We start from the raw sequence: 24,286 nt of genomic DNA, 5'->3' as shown, positions 1-24,286 counted from the left end.
TAGACTGATGTTAACAGTACAATTCAATCAAGAGGTATCGTTCAACACTATATCATTTCAAACAGACAGCAAACCAGATTTAGTAGTTTAAACTAATCAACTGAATCCGAATTTGAATATCCCATTCATGCAACGGAATATTTTCGGATGATAACGTCATCGCCGACGCAAATGCTCCTAACACAGTGTTAATGGTTGATGTCCTCTGTGTACTGTATTCATTTTACCCGATTAACAGACAACACGTCTTGGAAGTAGACTCAGACTTTTGGACCCTATTGGCATCCTGAAGAACAGTGACGTGTGCAGCTTCCAAAAGCAAATGGCCTTAGCATGTAGACTTTGGTAAATAAAGCTTATCTGAGAAGCTCATGGATGCAGCATGAGACCACGTGATTTCCCGAACGTCCATCTGCCCCATGACCTCTTTCAGCTCGCCCAAAAGCAGCCCCGTTTGTACGCGCTACAAACAGATGCATCGTTCTGCTTAAAGCGTCCGTTAGTTTGGTTTATCGTCAAAGAGAGTGAGGTATTTGAGGAACTATCTCTCTTCATCAACCTGATCAGACACAGACAACGAGAAAGAAAGCGGAAAGAAGGAAGTCGAGCAGAGAGCTAGAGAGAGAAAGATGGAGACAGCATCGATATGATTCTGCTTAGCTACATTTCTTTCCTAGTCTTCCACGGCCCGGACCGTTTCTGCACAGAATCCCTCTTTGCACTTTTTTCCTCTTTTATCCAAATTCCCTCCATCTTTCCTCTCTTCCAGTTTTTTTTTTTTTTTTTTTTTTTTTGGTTTTGTAGCTGTTTAAAGCTTTCGGCTCAAGGCTCCGAGCAGCACTGTGTTCGACGCTGTCAATCATCATCACAGCAATGCAGTCAACAAATGATTACGTGGTGAGACTCTCAGTAAGCGCACAGGTTCACAGGAATATAAAAATCCGATCTAACAAAGTTCTAACGTGTTTTTTTTTTTTGGTTTTTTTTTTTTTTTTTGATGACTACTCGTGCTGATTTCCTGTAGTTGATGGCTACATTAGAAGATCTAGACCAAAAAAACAGAAAATTCTTCACATTCTTATACAGTAGATATAATATGTATACACTGGGATTATTCAATGCTATAAGACTATAAGACCCCGCATCATGACACTACAATCTAAACCGAGCTTGTAAAAAGGTCACTGTAACATTGTGCTAAAACGTTTGACGTTCGTACAGAACGTCATGTCAGCGTCTAGCGCAGTGCTGCTCTTCACCCTGATAGGTTATCCCCACACAGGCTCCGCCCATAAAGGAGGAGCGGAGGGTTAAGGGGACGAGCTACCGTCCCTGTGTTGGTCATTAGTCGATAAGGACCAATGGTTGCATTCTTTTATGGATTTGGTTTTTGAAAAGGTTGCCTTGGCGAAGTAGAATTACATTTTGACACAATCTGATGCCTCGAACATAGCAATAAAAATGCATTTGGGATAAATAAATCAATAAATAAAAATAAATAAAAAATTCATAAATAAGTAGAATCAGAACAATCACAAAAGAGGTGTGAGGTGGAAAAAGAAAGCCTAGAAATATTTAAACAGAAATATTTTGGTCTAAAATTAAGTCTGCAACTTTTTTTTGTTTGTTTGTGTTTTTTTTTGCGTGTGTTTTTTTTTTTTTTTTTTTTTTTTTTTTTTGAACATTTTTACCTTTTTCTATACATCAGCAATAAGTAAGCATTGTAACATAGATCATTTACTACAAAATCTATAGAAGCACTAAGTGATCCATTCCATCTAAACGGTCATGTGGAGAACAGGGTTAATCAGTCCCCTTTCAGAAGCTCTGATCACCTCCACGCCTGCGATCTTATAGCGCTGCGTGGTTCCGATCTTTCGGTGTATACACGCGTGTTTGATATTCGATTCAAGAGTTAAAGCTTTGGCTTGTTATGTTCTTGGGTGCCTGTGTGTATTTGTGTTCACCTTCATCCTAGTTGATCTGTTTAGATGAATGTTCACAGTATTTCTCCAACCACCTGATGGAGTCTCTAGCACGACTAGGAACAAGGAGGGGACATAAAAAATAATAATAAAAAAAGAACAATTCTATAATAATTGAACATGTTTCCCCCCCCCAACCCCACCCCCAAAGAAAAAATCATAGCACGCAATAAACCAAAGGAACAGCAGGTACATACATAGAAGAGAAAGATTCCCACAAACCAGACAGACGGAAAGAAAGAAAAGAGCCGAAAGGAAGAAAAAGAACATCCTTCCCAAACCCAAAAGAAACCAGCCACATCTCTTTAACTTCAGTGAGGTCATCAAAGCTCCCGTCCCAAGGACCAGGAAGGGTTCAACTGACAGGAGGAAGAAGAGTGTCGAACTCATCCATGAATCCATCCATCCATCCATCCATCCATCCATCAATCTATCTATCCATCCATCTATATTGTTATCATCTACCTCTGACATCATCCCTGACTTTCTTTCACAGATGGATGGAGGGATAAAGAGAGATCTTCTCAATTTTTCTCATCTCCTCTTCCTCAGCTCCTTCGATATTTGGCTTGGAAACTTTTTTTTTTTGGTTTGCTTCTGTGAATCTCTGGAATTATGGTTGGCTGAAAAGTTTTTTTTTTTAAAGTTTTTTTTTTTACTTCATACATGAAGTGGCAGGGATAATGGAAACACCGTTCCTCAAAGGTTCCCCCAGCAATGTCCACTTGGTGATGTATGTATGTATGTGAGTGTGTGTGTGTGTGTGTGTGTGTGTGTGTGTGTGTGCGCGTGTGTGTATGGGAGGTGGGAGCGCATCTGAGGGAAGGGGGTTTCCGTTCTCCGTCTGCATCGCAGTGAGAGACCCATGAGGAGTCACTTTGGTATCCAACGAGGAGTAAGTATGAAGGACGTGAAAAATGATGGATCATGGATTCAAGGTGTTTTTAATGGAGATAAGACAGAATGAACATGAACGTGTGAGACACAGAGACGTCAAACATGCAGAAACACCAGCTGACCTTGTATTAAATACATCCGATTTTCATGGCATGACATTCTCAGACACACCCCTGGGTGGTTAACATGTGTGATTAGTCATGAGGCTGAAATGATGACGTGACAGTGATGATGGTTAAACAACAAAACAAACGCCTACTTAAATACGGATATTTCCGAACAGTAATGGGAACTAAAGCTAGACAGAAGAAAACCTGATAAAGAGGTAGAAAGCGGGAGAGATTTGTACATACCTAGACTTCTAGTCAAAAAAACATGGACACTTCTGAGCTTTGCTCATTCACTGTTGCACAGCAATACACAGCTAATACTTGGAGATTCACCTCTTCACTAGTTAAAAAAAACAATGACGAGTTAAGAAAAAAAAAAATACTGACATATTAACAGATAAAATGAGAGAATGTCGGATGAAATGATGGCGCGGGAGGTTGCTGGATCGTTGGTGTGGGTCTGGTGCTGGACACTGGACTATTTACAGGTCCACGGGATAAAGCTTTTCCTTCCGTATTTTTGGTTTTGGTTATTTTTTGGTATATGGGTTTTTGGTATGGTTGTCTTTTTGTCACTGTGAGTCTTTTAAAGTTCACCTCTATGGTTTTTTTTTTTTTTTTTTTTTTTTGGTTTAAAGTTCTCCAGACTGGTCAGAGCTGAAGTCCGACTGCTGTTCTGCAACAAATAAAAGTTTTTAGTTTTGCTATTTTTGGCTCAACGATCATTAATCAGCTCTTTCCTCTGGTTCCTGCAGTTCTTAAACCAATGTCTATTGTCCCTTCTTTTATTTCTTTACACTCTCCAGAACAACAGAGAGAGAGAGAGAGAGAAAGAGAGAGCGGAAAGAAAAAAAAAAAACAACGGTGGAGAAGTGGCTGCGCTCAGTCGACCACGTGCCACTAAACCTCCAGATGAATTTTTGGTTTACATGTAAATCTCTCCTCTTCACGTCGTCTCGTCTTCACCTCTGTCTCTTCATCTCTCCCCTCTTCCACTTTGTGTATTTTTGGCATCAGGAGAGCGGGAGAGAGCAAGAGAGAAAGAGTGAAAGACAAAAGACGAAGGAGGAAAGAGAGACAGAGATGCTTTGGTTGTGATGGGAGGTTTCAGTTCCTCCTCCTGGTCCTGTGATTGGTTTCCTTGAAGTGTCACTCAATCTTGGCCACTCCCCAGATCGTGTGGGCTGTGTAGCAAGTCGCTGGAAGAGCAGGAAGAGTCAGGGCTCGAGCAGGGGGAGGGACTCATGCCGTCCGGGAATAGAGGCCTGCCGGATTTGGAAACGAGCGAGTTGCCCAATCCCAGAGCTGTGCCCGCTGCCATGGGCAACAGAGAAGGGTGGTTAAGGAAGAGGGAAGAAGGGAGTCCTGACCTTTGTCCTCCAGAACCACCAATCAGCACCTTGCTGCCACCTTCAAGACTGGAAATGGTGGTTTGACCACCACTGGCTACCAGAGCTGAGAGAAGTGGGAGAAAGATGAGTCATATGTAGGATCAATAGCAATTTTACTCACAAAATAGCATGCGAAACAGAACAATGAGGCTGTGAAAAAGAGAGATGAAACACAACAATTGTGCACACAGTAAAGCGAAGCACGCCAAAGCACCGCACACTACACCTGAGATGATTTCAACAAGCAAACTCGTCATTTTATGCCGTGTCCCGTTTCTTTTGTTTATCGTGTCCCTCCCCATTTATTTCTCTCATTCCCCTTCGACTGCCTGCTTTTCCCACAAACCTTGAATCGTGGCGATTGGGTTGCTGCCACGCAGAGCTTGGTTCATTCCTGTGTTAACTCCAATCACCGTATTCCTGAGTCGCACACACGAATACGCAAGCGTGCACACACACAAAGACAAAGAGCAGGGAAGAGAAAGGAAGAAGAGAAGAAGAGGAAAGGAAAAAAATACAGTAAACCATCAAGCATAAGAGCATAAGAGATGGCACGCACCGAAAAACAAGGCATGTTGTTTGAAGTGGAGAACTAACACCTACATTAGTCACGATATAATTAGTCACAAGCTGGTTTTGCTTTTTTCTAATGATATTTTTCCAAGAAGAAAATGATTGTTTATAAACCAATAACAGACACATGACCTGATATCTACAAAGTGTGACAGCAGGTTATAAAGCTGTAATGTGTTTGTACTTACCTTTGCTTCATTCTGAATGCTTATGTGTGTGTGTGTGTGTGTGTGTGTGTGTGTGTGTGTGTGTGTGTGCGTGTGCGCACAGTCTTTTTAGATTGTATTCACCTCAGATTTGCAGCAAAATCGGTGATGTAGTTAGACACGTCACCGTTCTTGTGACGCCACGAACTGTGGACAGGAAAGCCATATATACACACACACACATACACACACAGACATTAAGTATCATTACTGGCCAGCAAAACATTACAGCTTGTGCATTTACAGTATGCACTGCGAGGGAGGATTTTTGAGACACATGGATATAGGTGTGTGTGTATACAGTATGTACTGTACGTTTCTACTAATATATGCATGTGGGAGTATACCGTGTGTCCATTCATGTGCATGTGTGTGTGTGTGTGCGTGTGTGAGACACTAATTATTAGATTGTGGCAAAATAAATAAATAAATGAATGAATGAATTCTCCGGCATTTTTCAATCTAATTTCTATCCATCTGCAGTGTATGTACGATAACCACAAACACCATAAACAAGAATGTCAGCAGGTTTCCCTATACTGTTAAAAGAACCATAATAAACATGTACTTATAACTCATTTATACGGAATTGGCCATGCTGCGTGGGTGGGAGGGAAGGCATTCTCTCCTGTCAGTCACAGCGATGCAACCAATCATGGGTGCCATTTATGTGGAAGAGGGTAGATAGCTCTTTCCTCTAAGGCTGTTACACTGCCATGTGAGGCAGCATGAGCAGCAGTTTGAAAAGATGCGGTTGGCTGGCTTCAAATGTGTTGTAGGAAGCACGTGATAGCCTTCACCCTTCCTTATTGGTAGGTATGTATGATAGGGGAGAGCTGACTGATGGGAGGGAAGGCAGGTGACCAAATTGGGGCGATAATAGGAATAATAATAAAAAAAACCCTCATTTAAAATATATAATACCGATATTGTGATAGAGCACACTTTTCCGAAATATCGTACACTATCTTCGTATTAACCTGTTTAATGTGTGTGTGTGTGTGTTTTCTTATTTTTGTTTTTACAAGTAGACTGGAAGCAGCTGATCTGATGTTAATATTGTAATGCCCCAAACAACCTTGTTTTCTTTCACATGCACACAGTACTGTGCACGTGTGACAGATTAGATTGAATATGCTATAATGATAGTGTGTGTGTTTATATGCATGTATGCACGTGTGTGCCTGTGTGTCTCACCCTGTGTTCAGATTTAATGTGTGAGTGGCCGGAACAGGGCTGGCGTCACTGCGAGGAGACGGAGTCACAGGTGAAGGGGTGGAGCTTGAGGAAGGACCAGTGGGGGTCAAAGGACAGACCGAGGGCATTGTTGTTGCTGGCAAGTGAGGAAGACGAGGAAGACTTTAACACACTTCAGTAATCATTAAAATGTTATGTTACACAAATTTGCTAGACTGCTTGTGTCTCCTACCTGCTGTGCTGAGACTGGTAACGGGTTGGGACGGTCCCTGACCTTGCATCTGAGGAGAAACAGAAGAAAGGGAGCGGGGAGGAAAAAGGAGACAAGGACTATGTCACTAGTGTGCCATCTCTTTGACTTTGCTTTGAGAATCACTGGGCTAGGCTTCTGCTCATTAGGTACATGGGCTATACCACGTCATTAGGTACATGGGCTATACCACGTCATTAGGTACGTGTACTTTATTGGTAGAGCTTCTGGCCAGTAGTGAGGTAGACCACAGTTTGTCATGTAAGGGTTTATTCGCTATTCTTACATTTTTGGCCTGTTTTATTGCATTATATGTTTTTTCTTCATACCTATAAACCTACAGCGAGGTATGTGTGGTGATTTTTGGAAATATCTGCCTGTATGCATTTGAATATGAATAATTCATACCCAGCTTAACACACTTCTCAGAAGCAAGTCAATCGTGAAAAAGCCCACTAAGAGGCCCTGGCCTATGGTGGTTCACATAGACTAGCAATCATCCAAATTGTGTGTATAACGTTTGTGTCAGAAAAACACTGATTACATTTCACAACTGCACATCATGGCAGCCTATACAATTGTTGTACCTAATAAAGTGCCTTCTGAGAACATATTAGCACTGACCACCTAATGGAGAGATATTAGCAGCAAACTGTGATGGGTTATTGTTAGGTGGATTAAAATATAATAAAGGCATGCAATGAAAAAAGGATTAGACCATGTTCAGGATTTTATGGGAGAACGTCCTGCCAGAAGAAGGCTGGTATAGTGTGGGCATGCAGGAGAAACAATCACAGAGCCATTAGGGGTGAACGTGTGGGTGTGAGGATCAGGCCGGGCCGTACCATGTGCGGGCTGTAGCAGGGGGGTTTGTGTGAGGCAGGCTGGGGTTGGCTGGGCAGGGGAGGGGTGGCGCTGGAGGGGTTAATACGTTTCTCTTTCTGTCGACGGTTGCAGAACCAGACGCGGATCACCTCCTTCTCCATGTTGAGCTGCTCAGCGATGAGTAGAATCTCCTCTGAGGTAGGCTTCTGGTTCTGAGTGCAGAGAGTGTGACACAAAATCACAGTATAATTATGACATTACTACACATTCCCAGCATGCCTCACACTTATAGTGACAGGTCTATAATACTCATACCCTTATGCTATACTGGAATTGATAATAATGTTACTAAAACAGCATAATTACATTGTTTATATAAACTGCTAAAGACTAAAAATGGCTCTCTTGGTTTAAAATAATTCATATAATTAATCTTGTTTACTCTCCAGTTTTCCTGATCAAACCATTGCAGGTATGTGTTATATGTCTTGAAAGAGAAATAAATTCTTCTATTTTATCATTTTATTTACTACAAAAAGAATATGTGGGCTTATCAAAAGACAACAATTCAAAACTTGAGTCTTTATTGGTCACGTATACATAACAGCACAGTGAAATTCTTTTTTCTAAGCATATCCCAGGATGTTATGAGGTTAGGGTCAGAGTGCAGGGTCAGCCATGATACAGCGCCCCTGGAGCAGAGAGGATTAAGGGCCTCGCTCAAGGGCCCAACAGTGGCAGCTTGACCCCCCGACCGTCCGATCAGTAACCCAGAGCCTTAACCGCCAAGCCACCACTGCCCCCAAAAATACTTAGATCTTTTTTTTAAATTATAAAACATTCATTAATATATAATATATAAATATATATATACTGCATATTTTTGAAGCATCAAAAACTAATTTATTTATTTTTTTGCTTTGACCTCTTGGCCTGTTCTTGGGGTGCAAACTTTACCATGGACATTTCTAAACACCACTTCTTGCATCTTAGATTTGCAAGCAACTATAGTTGTACATAACGTTAGTCTAAGTCTAGCTGCGTTGATTTGCAGTAAAGCATACCTAAATGTTGCCCAAATGTTACTCGTATGTTCATTGTCTCACCGTGCTGAAGCTGCGCTCCAAAGCCACGCGCACGTTGGTCTCGATGCTGGTGCGTTTCTTGCGGCGGCGGGCGGGCAGGCCCTCAAAGCCCAGAGATGGTGAGGACAGAGAGCTGGGACTTGGCAAGGTACTGTCCATCGACATGGTCTCTGCACAAATTAGCAATCAGATGATCAGCAACCATCTTTAACCAATATACGACTTTTCTCATTGTCGTATACATATTATTATCATTAAGCATCTACAATAAGCAGGTACTTAGCAAAACATCTTAAACTCCAGTCCCAATGAGTCCCAAATTACAATCCTCCCTACATACAGTAGCTTTATTGTAAGTTTCAATGTAGTTACTGAATAATTCATAGTAGTTAATTATACCTTATACATGAATACTGCTATAGAATAAATACTTTCAGTTCATAACAAATTAATAACATGTACTCAATTTCTTCTGTTTCTTTCCTTAGAATGTGTTAGGTGTGTGACGGCGCGGTTACCGGCATCAGTGAGCCATTTCTCCAGGAGAGGTTTGAGTTTGCACATGTTCTTAAAGCTGAGATTGAGGGCTTCAAAGCGGGAGATGGTGGTCTGACTGAAGTCATTACCATACAGTTTGCCCATAGCCAGTCCCACATCACCCTGCAGACAGAAAGAAAATGAGAGAGAGATTGGGGGAGAGAGAGAGAGAGAGAGAGAGAGTCAGTCCCCTCTGGCAGCTGGCTTTGAAACACTCATAAACCCACCGACATATAAGAATCAGTTTCAGACTCAAACTCAGCTCAACTAAACAAAACCAATATATATTTGGACCACTGGGAAAGTGAAAGTAAAAACCAAAGTAAACTAGAATGTTATCGGGCCCTAAACAGAAAATACGAGCTGGTGGAATACCTCTTCAGCATCAGAGATACAAAACAGAGACAGATCCTCACAACATACAGGCTCAGTGATCACAGCCTCAGATCACAGAGTAAGGCAGACACAAGCAAGCATGGCTTCAAAACGAAGAAAGAGTGTGCTGTTACTGTAAGACTGGTGAGATTGAGACAGAGGAACACTTTCTCCTTCACTGTCATACCTTTTGTGACACAAGAGAAAAATACTTTGAAAAATTCTCTAAGCTCTTTCCACAAACAAGCCAAATGCAGCTGCTACTGGGGAACAGCAGTCCTGCACCTGTTGCAGCAAAATTCATCTCTGAACTGCACATACTCAGAAACCAACTACTGCTCTGATCACATTTCACTGGAAGATCGTACACACGCAACATACACCTTATTTACTCTATTTCTAATTTACCTTACGATATTTAATTTTACGGCGTCAATGTACATAATTATTGAAACCTTTATACTTTTGTCCTACACTGACATCTTGCATTTTGCCACATTATTTTTCATTTTTATTTATTTATCTATTTATTTTTATTTATCTATTGTAATTATTACTATAAATTTTTTTATTCTATTATTTTATTACTATTATTATTTTATACTATCTATATTATTATTATTATTATTATTATTTAAATTCTCCTTTCTTATATATATTGATGCTGTATTGAGAGAGAGAGAGTATACATGTAGCCAATACAAAACACAACTGAGAGTGTAAAAGCAGGTCAATCTGAGTCTGCTGTCTTATTTGATGTCACAAATTATTTAAATACATGACGGTTACCTTTCTACATAGTTCTAGGTTGTGTTCAAATTCAGTCCTGTTTTGAAAATTTAGTCAGGACCCATGAGGGCCACCTACACATAAAAAAGATCTCTGCTAGGAAATTCCCCCAGATTGCAGTGAACAATTATGATAATAACTATATATATATATATATATGAATATTTGCCTATTACAGATAACTGTCATCTTGTCAGTTTCCACTGGAAGCCATTGTAATGTTAAATGCAGTTGTCTCCTTTTTTCAACCAGGTGTTTTTGGCTTAAAATAACTGAATTTTGGTTGTGATTAGGATTTAGTGTAACAAGTCTAAACGAACGCAGTCCATTAACACTTTTTCACAGTACAGTGGTGTTCCATTCCACCGCCGGAACATTTTCGACATGTCAGCATAAACAAATGAATTATTTCATCGCCGCAAATCTGTTATAAGATTATTCAGGGCACTGTTGGGTTTCTGTGTATGGAGTATCTTGAGTCTGTGTTTAGCGGCTGGTGAGCAGGGTGATGTGAAAGGAGAGGGGTGTGAGTCTCCTGCTGGGCCAAAAAATTCACACTTCTCCACAATAACATTGGTACAGAGATCAAATGGACAGTACAGCTAAAGCTTTTTTGATAGTAACCCACAGAATACAACTGCCACGATGAGATGATAAAATTTAAACCTAATACGCACAGTAAAAAAAGAAATACTTATGGAAAATTGCACATTCTTATAACCTTGAGTGTCTGCTTTCATATGAGCCAGTAACCAGTACTGTGGCATGTGACATCACAAATAAATTCAATGCTGAACACGGGCAAACACAAAACACAAGGAAATTATTCTTTTTTGGCGTCTGGTAAAAAGAGACTTTCAAGAAGGCATTCACATCATCGTAGCAACTAGTGATAGGATATGAACTCCTGGCCAATAATGATAAGATTGCACAGCGCAAACTTTTGTCTAACAAATTGATAAAAAAAAAAAGAAAAAGAAAAGAAAACCGTTTTTCAAAAATGTATACAAAAACAAATCTTTAACTTTTTTCGTTATATATTAATCAATATAATATACCATGCAAGAGTAAACTGTCTGCCACTGGAATACATAATATACAGATTTTAGTTTTCTACTGCCACCTAGTGTACAGATGGCTGCAGTACATTATCCTTCTATCCCCATACCCTGCTAACCAGCAAGAATTTTACTGTTCTTCATTTCATACAAGGTCACAATTTGACAATCTGAAGAGCTGCAATATGTAAATAAAGTATGGCAGTGATTGCTTTGGATTTCTTACAGATCTATTCTCTTTTTATGTTTGTGTGCTTTTCTACCTGTGTGAATCCAAGTTTGATTCTTCTCTGTTTAAAGGTGCGGGCAAACTGTTCGAGCTCTTCCAGGTCACTTGGCTCCTCGGCATGAGAGGTCACGGGGGTCACCGTACTGACACTGCTCTCCATGACCTTTTCTCTCTGCTAGAGAAATACAGACACGATGAACCCAACAAGCACATCTCTTAGCAGCCTTGAACATATGTGTCAGTTTTATGCATGGGGTCTGTATACAGGCCTAAAAGTCCAGCTTTACCTGTGCTTGAAGACCAAGTGCAGGAGGAGCACTGAGAAGACCCCCCTGGTTTTGCTGAGGTAGTGGAATCAAATTTGGTGTCTGTAGCAGCCCTGAGAGAGCAAAAAAGAAAGAAAAGAAAATCAAATGTGATTAATGTAGTCTGTTTTAAAATGTCTGTTCCAAATGTGCTTATGGAATTATTGGTATATATCACTGAGACTTATATAGTGCAGAGAGAGAGGATCCCACCTTGCTGCCCTTGCTGTGCCTGTGGCAAAAGGAACTGTGCGGGCGAGGACAAAGGATGCCCTGGGACGAGGACCAACTGCTGCAGCTGCAACAATTGCTGGATGTCCTGCAGAATATAAGGATAGAGGGTGAGTTTAAGTCAAAGTTAGTGAAGGTTAATGTAGTGCTTGAGTCTTCAAGATCACAAGTCAAGATGCTAGTACGAGGGATCTGAAGAGAGTCTAGACTTGGGCTGGTGATAATGCTGTTCTCAAGACGATGTGCAAAGCGGTTTATTTATTCATATAGTAGAAGTTGTTATTGAGCTTAGTGGCATGTTAGATGCAAGGAAGGAGACAAATCAGACTGGGTCTGAGAAGAACAGGGTTAAGGAAAGCCAGTGATTTTGTGTACCTGGGCAGTGAGCTGGATTGGTTGAGATAGGGTAAGCTGGTGAGGAGGGGGTAGGACAGGAGCAGTTTGCTCCTGAGCACCCTTTGATTGGCCATGCAGCTGGGGCAGAGCCGCCTGCTGATTGGCCTGCTGCTGTTGCTGCTGCTGTTGCGTTTGCTGCTGATTGGCAGCGTGAGCTGCCTGCGACTGCTGCACGGCTGCGGCCAGGAGCTGCGCTTGCTGGAGGAGCAACTGCTGCTGCGCGGGCAAGAGAGCAGTCAGCTGGAGCGAGACAGTAAAAGGGCAAGAAGGAAGTCAGGAGCAGAGGAAGAGAGAGTGCAGGGGAAGAGAAAAGGAGAAATCCTCTGGTAAGGAAGAAGAACTGGAAGTGCAGGAAGCGCAAGAAAAAAAGCAGACACAAATCCAATAGCCGCATACAGTAGGATCTGAATGTCTGGGTCCCACACTAGAAGTGTTTTTAGCTTTTTGAAGAAAAAAAATCCCTCAGATTGAAAGTCTCTCATTCAAACCTAATTTCCTTCCTTGCGCTTAAAAAATATTATCATATATACAGCTGCAATCAAAATTGATCAATCAACCCTCACACTCATCCTCGCACTCAACCCCCATTGCAAATCAGGTTTATTGTCAAAATTTACAGACTTTCAGCTGTTTGCAATGAACAAATCAAACAAAACTGAAATACTTCAACACAGCTTCAAGTGGTTTCCCCAAATCCAACTGAAAATGCAACTTATAATGACTTCTCCAGTCTCTAAATTATTCAGCCCCTTCGTGGTAAGCATCTTTAGTACTTAGTAGAGCACCCTTTTGCTGTTATGACCTGTTGCACATGAGATGCACAGCCAGACACCAGCTTCTGGCAGCGTTCCTGAGGAATCTTAACCCATTGTTCATGAGCAATGGCCTCCAGTTCAGTAATATATATATATATATATGGGGGTTGAATAATTTTGATTGCAACTGTACAGTAGTATTTCGTATATGACTCCGGAAGGTTAGTACTAAACCCTAAGCTTTATACATTATTATTCTAAAGCTTTCCGTAATCATTGAAATGTGTCTTTACCTTTATCAGTAAAGAATAAAGAATAGAAATTGTTTTATAAATATAATTGATCAATATTATATTAGTCTTCTAATGAGTTTTTCCTGCATACACACACACAACACTTACATACGATTCTGCGTGAGGAAGCATGATGGTGGTAGAAAGCTTTGCATGAACTAGTCTGAACAGATATTGCAACCACAGAGTGAAGGATGACACAGTATGTGTGTGTGTGTGTGTGTGTGGGTGTGTGTGTCTTACTCCTGCCAGCTGGCTTCCTGTCAGCATCAGCTGTGTGTGTGAGAGGGGTGTTTGAGTGGGCGTGGCCTGAACTGAAGCTGGAGACATCTCTCCACACTCCTCCAACTTGGCCTGAAAAAGAAAGGGAAGCTGTTTCTATACATGTACACCATGCCAAGCACATTCTCCCAGATGCGTTCTTCTGAATTTTAAACATCAGCGAGCGTTAACAATTATGCACGCTTCAAGAAGCACTCTGCAGTGGTGCTCTGTTATCAATGGTAACTTGCAAGGTCAGTCAATATATCAAGGCTATATACAGCTATATCACGGTCATATCAGGGTCTTACTTTCAGTTCTCCTCAACTTGAAAGCATAATATATACAGTATAAGGGTGGTTTTATGCAGCCACAGAGAAAATGGTTCAAACATGCTATTTCATAGAGGTTTAGCTGTTCCAAATTTCACATACTTTGTTAGGATGTTAAAAAGCAAGCTGAACCACATTTCTGAGTATTTCATTCATAAATATTGTAGCACGCGAATTTTTGAGATTTCATAAGTCAAAAAGGAATATTGTTCAATAAGGTTGCTAATTCATTTGTTCCAAAATTAGGCCAACATTTCTGAGAAGCAAAAAAACATATTTGCCTAAGAAATCCTGTCCCATTTCTTACAACCCAGTTTTGTGCATGTACACTCTTACTGTCAAACCATTCATAGGATATTTCACCCGAATTATAACGACTACATAATACATACATAATAACTGTATAATAATACACCAGACCGAACTGTAACCATTGGAAATAATAACGACTCAGGTGTGACTGTTACAGTTGATGTGTAATTATGCATGGCGCCTTATATAATTAACAAACGCAACAGAAAAGTAATTCAATCCAGAGCGTTTTGCTCTCAAAGAGCCCAGGAATGATTTGATATAAATGGACTGAAACTCACAAAAGTGCAGACAAGAAGACAGGAAATTCTATTACTGAAATAGAAATGAAATCGAACCGTATAGGATTATGAGAACGTCACTCCGCAGAGCTTCCAGCATACGCGGCTCATAAAAGGGAACGAGAGGAGGCGACTTGATTGGATTTGAGCTGATTTTATACATTGATAATCTAACTCATTTTTACAAATACATTACTGTTCACTGGATAATCAAAGCGCTCATTAATACACCAACAATCCATCTGCCACATCCGCGTGTTACAACACTGCAATCTTGCACCTGATTTAGCATTTGCATTATGGTCATTTGGTATTTAGGCTGCAGTTTTGTCTACACGCTTACAGTATATGAGAATATTCCAAATCCAGTGAAGCACTTTTCAACAGGAAACCCACTCAGTGTATACCATTAGTTAGGCCTACATAATGTACATAAGCAGCGTGTGCAGCACACCACATATTCATTGATCGTGGTGTTGTCTATGGGATGTGTCGATTAGTCCAAAGTAATTTTCCCAGGATTCCAGTGTGTCCAGTAGCCATTAGTACTCTGATTTAAGGTTTGGCATATGTAGGTTTCTTCTTTCCTGATTTCCTGATACACAGTCCCCTTTCTGTCTGCCTTTTTTTTTTGTCTCTAGTCTTTAGATTTCAGATTTCAGCGTTTGCACAAACATCATATACGTACTTACATATGGTTCTACACACCGTATCTGTGAATCAACATGCAAATCAGCCTTAGATGCAGAAAAACACACACACACACACATTTGAAGTGAGTCATTTACCTTGTTGCTGGCACTTAGTGTTGGAGAGAGTGAGAAGGGGCTGATTTTCATTGACGGAATCTATTGGAAGGAAACAGGTTTAGCCAAATGGAAAAAACACGATCATCAGAATGATAATAAAACTGTTCCTCTAAAATAATTGTTATTTTAAAATCAAGGCCTACCTGATTATTGGAGTCTGAACCGTTCCTCTCTGAATCTAACACAGATACACATGTAGAGAGAAAAAAAAAAAAGACATGAAATATCCAAACAAACAGCTGACTCTCATTCACACATACACACACGCATTAACATACCCCCTGTATTCTCCATCGGAGAGTCCGCCGCTGGGTTTTCGACCTCTATTGGCTTTGACATTCTGATATCTACAAGAGAAAGACAAAGAGCGTAAGTAGATGTTAAAACTCGGAGGAAACAAACAATAAAAAGTCGAATAAGTTGAAGAAGAATGGTATGAATAGATAAAAATGACTCGCTGATCAGAGATAAGGGTAGCAATGAGAAAGAGAGTTTAAAAGCAAAGAAAAAAACTTTCATCCACCGTCACTGCAAAAAGGAAGTCATTTGAAAGAAGAAGGAAAAAAACAACAACAGAGAGGGAAAAACCATTTAAGTGTCTCAAGGCAAACTAAAGCAAGAGAATGGATCCCCAGTTTCCAAGTTACAGCACTCAAGAAACCTGAGCTCATCTCATAGCACTGACTCAAAATTACACACAGATCTCATAACAGCGTAGAGTGACAATGTATGGGGAGATCTTGGAAAACACAACTGGCATTTCACTCACACTTATGAAATACATCAATTCAAACTCAAAATCAGATTCTGTGCCATGGCTTTTTGTTTACCCAGGATTTCCACTTTGTGTACTGATCTTAAAGGACATGTGATAAAATGCCAAAAAATAAAGATGCTACTTCTATACAGTGGACATATACCTTGATAATAAATCATTTATATTGTTTTTTTTCTATTATTATGCCACAAGTATTTTCAGTGTGTGTGTCACTATTTTAATGTGCGACACGGCTTAAAAAAGTGTTGCCTATATTTTCTGGAAGAATTGAATTCAATGTCATCTTCTAGATATTGACTTGTACGATTACTTAGGCTGTTGCTATGGTATATTTAGACATCAAGAAAAATATTATATTTGGGGAAATAATTTCATATATAGCTGTCCTGAGGGTGTATTTACTTTAGGGCAAGTGGAGTCACATCACGGGTTTTTTTTTTTTTTTTTTTTTTAATCTGAGGTCAAACACAAACTTACACATAAAATGAAGGGTTTTTGTATTGACCTTTTTTTTGTTTTGTTTTTACATATTAAAGTGAAAAAAAAAATGACTTGGAAGGAAAATAATATATATAAAGTAAGATGTCAAATAAAGTGTGTAAGTAAAATGTGCACAGAATTGATGAATTTATCTGTAGCTAGGAAAAATAAGGTGAAATAAAGAAAAAAAAAGGAGATTTTTATTTGTTTTTAAACCCAAGGATTTTATCTTTTACATAACATAACATACCCTGATTCTCATTATTACAAGAATCAGTGCAACAGAATGAACAATTCTAACAGTACCTATTATGTGCTATAAGCAACATTGTGTCTTTCCACAAGAGGAAGTAAAATTTTAAAAAGTGCATACGTATAAATTTGATGCAGTCTGGGAAATAAAAATGGTCTTAGTTGAAAATAAACACACCCCCATAAAGACACATTCTCAACTTAAACGTAGTTTCTCATACAGACACACTCACTTCCCTTTTGTGAAATACATGCAAATAACCCCAACGACTGACTAATTATATCAGCCACCTGCATAATAAACGCTTCCCTACCCCGCTAGCTGTCTTTCACTTTCCTTCCACACATTTCACTCCTGATTCTCATTTGACCCCTTCTTTTTGTTACACACTTGGTCCTCTACGGGGTGGATAACGTTCTTAGACGTTATACTTAAGTGAAATTGTGGATAATGTGGCAAAATCTTGGAAATATCAAGGCAAAAAAGTGTCAATAAACAGTTGCTGCTTTGAAATGTGCTCAAGTATTAAAACGTATAAAGTAAGTGTCTTTAACTGGTGAAATTTTTTTAAAAATATTAATCATTAGATAGAATGTGACTTGCTGCCTGGCTAATCTATGTTAGCTACTGGCATCGATGCCAGTCTAACCTGGCATTAGCAAAGGAAACTTAGTTCAATATAGCTAGTCAATGTTAGCAACATTTCTAAATTATTCTCAATATTCTTTTTTTAAATTAGATGGAGTTTATGGTTTCGAGGGAGGCAAATGAAACACCTCAATTGTACAATTATACAAGCCTCTGCTTACTCCAGCGTATTGAGGTAGGGTCAGTCCGGTGGCTTATCCATATTCAGACACTCACAGGTAGCTATAGTGCTAACTACATTGTGTAGCACGAGATGGTCAATAGTCAGTGATGAATTGTCATGATCCTTGATAGGTATTTTTTTCTAGATGAATTTGTAGGTGAATTTGATTGGATGCTAAACTCCTATTCGATTGATATATACTGTACAATCACTGGCTGGATGAGAGTAGAAGAGACCTTCTAGATTTGTAATAAATAAAATGTAAGGAGTAATAATAATAATAATAATAATAATAATAATAATAATAATAATAATAATACATTTTATTTGTTGGTACCTTTCATAACACTCAAGGACACCTTACAGTACCACAAGAAAAACAACATACGATGAGAATTAAGTTTATTTTTTGTTGGAAACGTAATTAATTAAGTGTACAAGAATTTCATTTCAATAATACTCAAGTAACGTATAAATATACCAAAATAATACTTACATAATACTTAAAACAATACTGATAGTATTGTGATGAAGTACAGTTACTCAAGTATTTTCACACCTGATACTCTATTTGACACTTATAAACCAGGGTATGGCTCTCTACAACTCTAGAGAACCTATAATTTTGTAGAACTCACTACTCATATTTATATTTATCAAAGTTACTATGCCTATAAATAATGTCATCTGGAATCTAATGAAAATGGATCTATGGGTAGAAAGTTTAATAATAATAATAATAATAATAATAATAATAATAATAATAATAATAATATGTGTGTATATATATATATATATATATATATATATATATATATATATATATATATATGTATATATATATATAAATTTTAACAACTTTTAAACAAGTGATCTCTCTTTGTAAACAGTTTGAAAACCGCTGCTCTAGAAGATGCTAGGAGTGCACACCAGTGAGTGATAAACATAGAACTAAGTATAAGTGCGAAACTGTACGGAAAAAGTCATGGTGTAATGAAGCGGATTACTCTTAAGTACGTTATCAAAGCGATGCAGAAATACCGTCTGTGGTGTTTATTTTTGAGCTCTGTCGCAAACATCGGCTCTATATACTTGTATTTGAATTAAGTACTGATGTATGCGATTATATGTAAGCATTCCTTATTACTGTACAAAATCATACTGCTATATAATCACGACCCAAACATCGACATATAAGACTATTACCATTAATGGGCATTTGTCCTTGATATGCCATTCATCGTAACATCTGTGAATGATTTGTACTTTGCAGATAATGCACTTTTCCATTAAAGAACCAATCTGGAAAGGGAGGAAGTGCAGCTGGAGGAAATCCCCACCACTGTCCGCTGACTCCTCAGGCCGTACTCGGAGTAAAGGCAGAAGTCCTGACTTAGACTGGGGTTTGGAGTGAAATTTGGCCAATATTTTGAGATTACATCACAAACATATATGCATGTGTATGCACACTGTGACTCAGAAGCTCTCACCAACATCCCTAATTTTCCAAATATGCCTCATATTAATGTGTGCAGCAGCCATTTTCACAAGCAAATCATTAGTAGAAAAGGGACATATTGAGGGCAATGAATATGCATTGACTTTAGCGTAAGATATTCTGGCCTACAGTAGTCAAACATTTCGATGTTACTTGGTTAACCTTCAGTCACTTTGTGTGTTTGTCAAAAGTGGTCTAGTTTCTTATGAAGTGATTGTGGAGTACATACACGATGGAGTATGTGTAGAAGAGGTCTAGAGCTTGTCTCTCACTTCCCTCTCTATTTCCCCTCAGGCTGGGGGGAGCACAATGTGCTAAACCAAACCCTTACTGTCAGAAAGGCTATTATTAATCTGCTGCACACCACTAAACACGCTAATATCAACACTCTTAGAGTCTTCCACTAGCGCAAATATACAGATGCAAGAGGCATTCGATTCGTGTCCCAAACACAAATCCAATGCCTCCACAAGGTCAAAATTCACATGTATTACTAGAATTATGGGGATATTTGCTTCCCGCAACAAATATAAAAAAAATACACACCACTCATACACAGTTAAGTTTATATGAAGCCACATCCATTTCTTCTATTATCACTTCATCATACACCAGAACATTCAGCACATATGTGTGTGTGAAGAACCTTCTTTCTAGAACCTTCACACTATCTGTCCCTCAGTGGTGGAATGAACTTCCAACCCCACTCCAGACCTCAGAATCTGTCACTATCTACAAAAAACAGATAAAGACACACCTTTTCCGTGATCACTTAACTAACCCCTAAAATGCCATCCCCACATTATTTTTTAAAAAAATAAATAAATAAATAAATAATAATAATAATAATAATAATAATAATAATAATAATTACTCTGACTCTTACAACTCTACCCTGTGCATTTTAGCTTTTCTAGAACTCAATTATAAATCTTGTATGGTAGCACTACTTGTATTGTTCTCCGCTTGATAGATCGCTTTGCTTGTATTTCCTCATTTGTAAGTCGCTTTGGATAAAAGCCTCTACTAAATGAATCAATGTAAATGTAAGAGAGAGAGAGAGAGAGAGAGATGTATCATACTTCAGAGGAAAAATGATTTGATTGGTGCTTTAAGTCAACATTTTAGATCTAAATATTAAGTTATAATTACTATTCTTTCAATCATTTCTCTTGATTCATGTGCATGCCAGTGTTATAATATCATCTGCAACATTTAAAATAATCTCCTGACCTATAAAAAACCACTGACATTTCAACACTTTTCCTTCATCGCTATAAGAATGTCATTTTTGCTTAATCATTCTGCACCTTTGTGTAGCTATTGAATTATATGCTATATATGCTATATGCTATATGATATATGTTTGGAAAACACAGTACATATATCGCGGTGTACGGTCTACTGTCCATCCTGGAGATGAGGAAGAAGTACAGAGACAGGGAAACACCGCGTCCTCCACACACATACTCACATTCGACTCCTACTCCGTCACGCTCACGTAAAAGCCTTCCAACACACTTAACTCCCACTCCCTCACATGCATACGTTCCAATACTGTAAGAGCATACAACCACCAAGCAGGTCATCACTCACAACATACTCACTCGTACCCAAAACTACGGCAGCACTGGCTATGTTTCTATAAAAGACGTTATGCACGCTATTACTCAGTTAAATCAAGTCACACATACACACACAAGTGATGGTGTTAACCGGTTCTCTCACCTACAGTCCTGTCTGCTACTAACGTTTTTTTTTTTTGGTTTTTTTTTAAATGCTGTCTAATTTTTATTCACCCTATAAGTAGTAAGTAGTTTTACTAATTGCGTACAATTAGTAAGTAGTTTTACTAATTGCGTATTTGACTAATCGCTCCTTATAAAACAGCGTTCACATTTCTTTCTCTATACACACATTGCAACACTTCGTACAATACAAACTCTTCATTCACCTCTATCTTTTTGCACACTCTTAGACAAAAAAAAAAGGGGGGTTTTGGGTGTTCTTGGGATAGTTAAGAATTCTTAGCTTCCTCAAAGGTCCTAGTTGGAATCCCCTGTACCAGGGAAACACTGCTGTAGGCTTCTACACAGATGCTTGAAGGGTTTCCCCACAGCAACAAAATGAAGAGCCTGCACTCATCAGCAGTGTGCAATTTACATGTATACCCATTCACACATGCTTGTATCACTGGTTAGCAACATGACTGAATATAACTAAACAAGTTAGTCAACTATAACGGTACGTAAATCTACATAATTGTAAATGGAAACCAAAAATCGAACCCTAATAGCAGTTACAACAAGGAACCCTTAATCACCTGCTTGTTAAGAGGATTTGTAAGCTGTTTATCAAAACCCCTCTATATGTAAACTAATTATGACTGATAGGCTATCAGAGGTCTAATACCCCTAAACATAGGCAAAGATACAAAAAAAAACCTTGGATGTAAAAGACAAGGTGAGATTTACAAACCCATTATGACGTGTATCTGCATTGTAATACATTTAGATCTGTCTCTCTCACTTGTCTCTTCTTGTCCTAATTACTTGGACAGGTTCTTACACCTAGAGCTGGTCAGGAAATACTTCATCCTGCCGCAACGACAATTAGCGTATAACTGACCTAATAAATGTCCAACCTGGTAACCACACAGGAAGCAAAGATACGTACCTGGCAACCACAAATGGGAGTAATCCATCGCTGCTATAGGAGCCGTCTTTGTCATAGTGATACTTATGTGTGCGCTTGTTTCAACTCTCTCTCCCTCTCTTTCTCGATTTGTCCTTCTCTCTTCCTTTTTACACATTCACACACAGCTCTGTCAGTCTCTCTCGGCCCCTGTCAGCGCGTGGCCAATAAAGAGCAACAAGCCGATAACGTAAGGGGGTGAGGAAATTGCTCCCCACTCCTCCCTCTATCTCTCCTCCCTCCCTCTCTCCTTCACCTCCTCTCTCCACTGTGCCCTCCCACACCTCCTCCCCCTGGCTGCCCACTTCCTGTGTCGAAGTGCACACACTTCTGTTGTAGACACGAAACTAATATCTATAAAGTGAATTTCTGTGTTCACGTTATGCGACTCTTTCAATGTAGGCTCTTCTCAAAGATGGCACTCAGGACACGGAGGAAAAGCGTCACAGAAGCATGAGGCGACAAGTAGGCCAGCGCAGAACAAAACGGCGCGCGAAGAAGTGAAGGAGGAAGTAAACAAGTGAAAAACCGGTGGGCAGCGTTGGGTTAAAAGAGGAGAAAGAGGGGGCCGAAGGGTTCGAGAGTGGGACGGCCACACTGACGAACGAGATGAAAGGATAAACAGATGAAGAGATAGAGGCAAAAAGAGGGGGAGCGCTTTTGTCACTGGAAATTGCTGGGGCTGCTGGAAAGAGTCACTCACGAGCTGAAGTGATACACACACACACACACACACTTACTCTCACTCACGCACATGACTTACTCTTTCTTATACTCGATATCTACTGTGTATCACTTAGAATATCTGACATGACACCACACACTTAAAACCTCAGTGTAAACAGCAAGAATGAGGATGTGTGTTCCATTTGTAGCTTTGATTTTTCCACTCTGAGCTGTGACACACCTCTTGTCACGAGAGTTCACGTTCAAAGGACATAACCTGTGCTTAGCTGCTTTTACAGCAAATAAGTCCTCAGAACAAGACACTATTTTAAAGAAATATCCTTGATTATTTAGGTATTTTATCGAATATAGTAGCAACGTACGTAAAAGTTCAGATATTTGCAGGTAATCCTGGCCACGTGCATTACTTTTAGCTTCATAAAGAGTTCACCTTATCATCATAGATATCAGCTTATCGTTTAGTTTTTCGTCACAGAAAATATGATAACGATAATCTACTGTATAAATCGTTATAAATTCTGCTAGGAATCTTTCCCTATTGATATCTCCTCGTTTAGTTTAGTTTGTGCTCGATAAATAAACAAGATTAATAGAAATCTTTAACACTTAGGGAGTTTTATGGGGGTTTTTTCCCCGTGGGGTCAGTGATGTGGGAACAGTACAGTTCAATCCTTAACAGGGATAACTATGTATAATACGGTGTGATTAAAGCAACGTTGCGATAAATCTGTTCCTGCGGTAAGGCTTTAATACATCAAACTAAATAATATATGAAACTGGGTAAATCCAGCTGAGTGGCCACGCCCTTAAAGTTTCAGAATCGCTTGTCTCACAACAATATCAAAATACCTTGTGTTTCTTTCCTAGCAAGGGTAAATTGTTTAAAAATAACGACATTTTCCCTTAGCGATCACAACTATATAGACGCAACACTTTTCGACTAGCTTTACTGAATACATATATTTTGGAAATGAAAGCATTTCTCTCTAAGGAAACATGAATCATCACAACTATTTTCACAGGTGTGCTACATAATGATTTAGAATTTCCATCAAATCTTAACACTGGAGGAGTTCATACGCCTGTATTTGCTGTTCGTATGAGAACAAGGTGAACTCAATTTAACGGGTGTTTATATGACATATAAGCCTTGACATCATAGTTAACTAATCACGAGCAGCTGGTATTTCGTTGTGGAGTAATCATAAACTAAATGTGATCTTAAAAGTGCTTTCATAATATTAGTTAACTTTTTCGTCAGACTAATCGGTCTGACAAAGGCGTGGACTTTTATCAACATCCAGGCCTTCTAGAATCAGTGAGATTTATCACCCAAAATTAAAACCCATCGTCCTAGGGATGGTTTCTGACATGGTCTCAGTTTTGGGCATTGGTCTCAGTGAATATAGTCTCGTAGAAATGTTCGATGATCTGTTATTCAGAAAGGTCCTGTGATAAATATTCTGCATAATTCTTGTAGAAATCTAAAAATTTGGTCTGCTATATATGAAACTAAAGTAAAGGCTTGGCCTCAAAAACGATGTGATGGTTTTAGGTCTCAATCCTGGATTTCATTTTGAACTTGAGCTTGACCTGGCCTCGA

At 39.2% G+C, this 24,286-nt stretch overlaps 1 protein-coding gene across 2 annotated transcripts; it reads right to left on the bottom strand.

The window, feature by feature from the left end:
* Positions 1–2,759: 2,759 nt before the first annotated feature.
* pou2f2a (POU class 2 homeobox 2a) lies at positions 2,760–23,006 on the bottom strand. 2 transcript variants are annotated; one of them, XM_053624920.1, is made up of 16 exons: positions 21,979–23,006; positions 15,761–15,829; positions 15,626–15,660; positions 15,462–15,521; positions 13,731–13,841; positions 12,419–12,679; positions 12,026–12,131; positions 11,795–11,886; positions 11,542–11,682; positions 9,038–9,179; positions 8,541–8,689; positions 7,455–7,646; positions 6,592–6,640; positions 6,360–6,495; positions 5,247–5,309; positions 2,760–4,447 (listed from the first exon to the last, which is right to left on the bottom strand). In XM_053624920.1, the coding sequence occupies exons 1-16, from the start codon at positions 22,112–22,114 to the stop codon at positions 4,405–4,407; spliced, it is 1,785 nt and encodes a 594-aa protein (XP_053480895.1). In that variant the 5' UTR covers positions 22,115–23,006; the 3' UTR covers positions 2,760–4,404. The 2 variants fall into 2 exon arrangements, with proteins under 2 accessions (XP_053480895.1, XP_053480889.1); XM_053624914.1 differs by lacking the exon at positions 12,419–12,679 and having other exon boundaries at positions 21,979–23,005.
* Positions 23,007–24,286: the final 1,280 nt, after the last annotated feature.

The sequence above is a fragment of the Ictalurus furcatus genome, chromosome 1 (genome assembly GCF_023375685.1).
Source record: "Ictalurus furcatus strain D&B chromosome 1, Billie_1.0, whole genome shotgun sequence".
Lineage (NCBI taxonomy): Eukaryota > Metazoa > Chordata > Actinopteri > Siluriformes > Ictaluridae > Ictalurus > Ictalurus furcatus.
The sequence above is the reverse complement of the archived record's forward strand: the minus strand, read 5'-3'. Positions and strand labels throughout refer to the sequence as shown.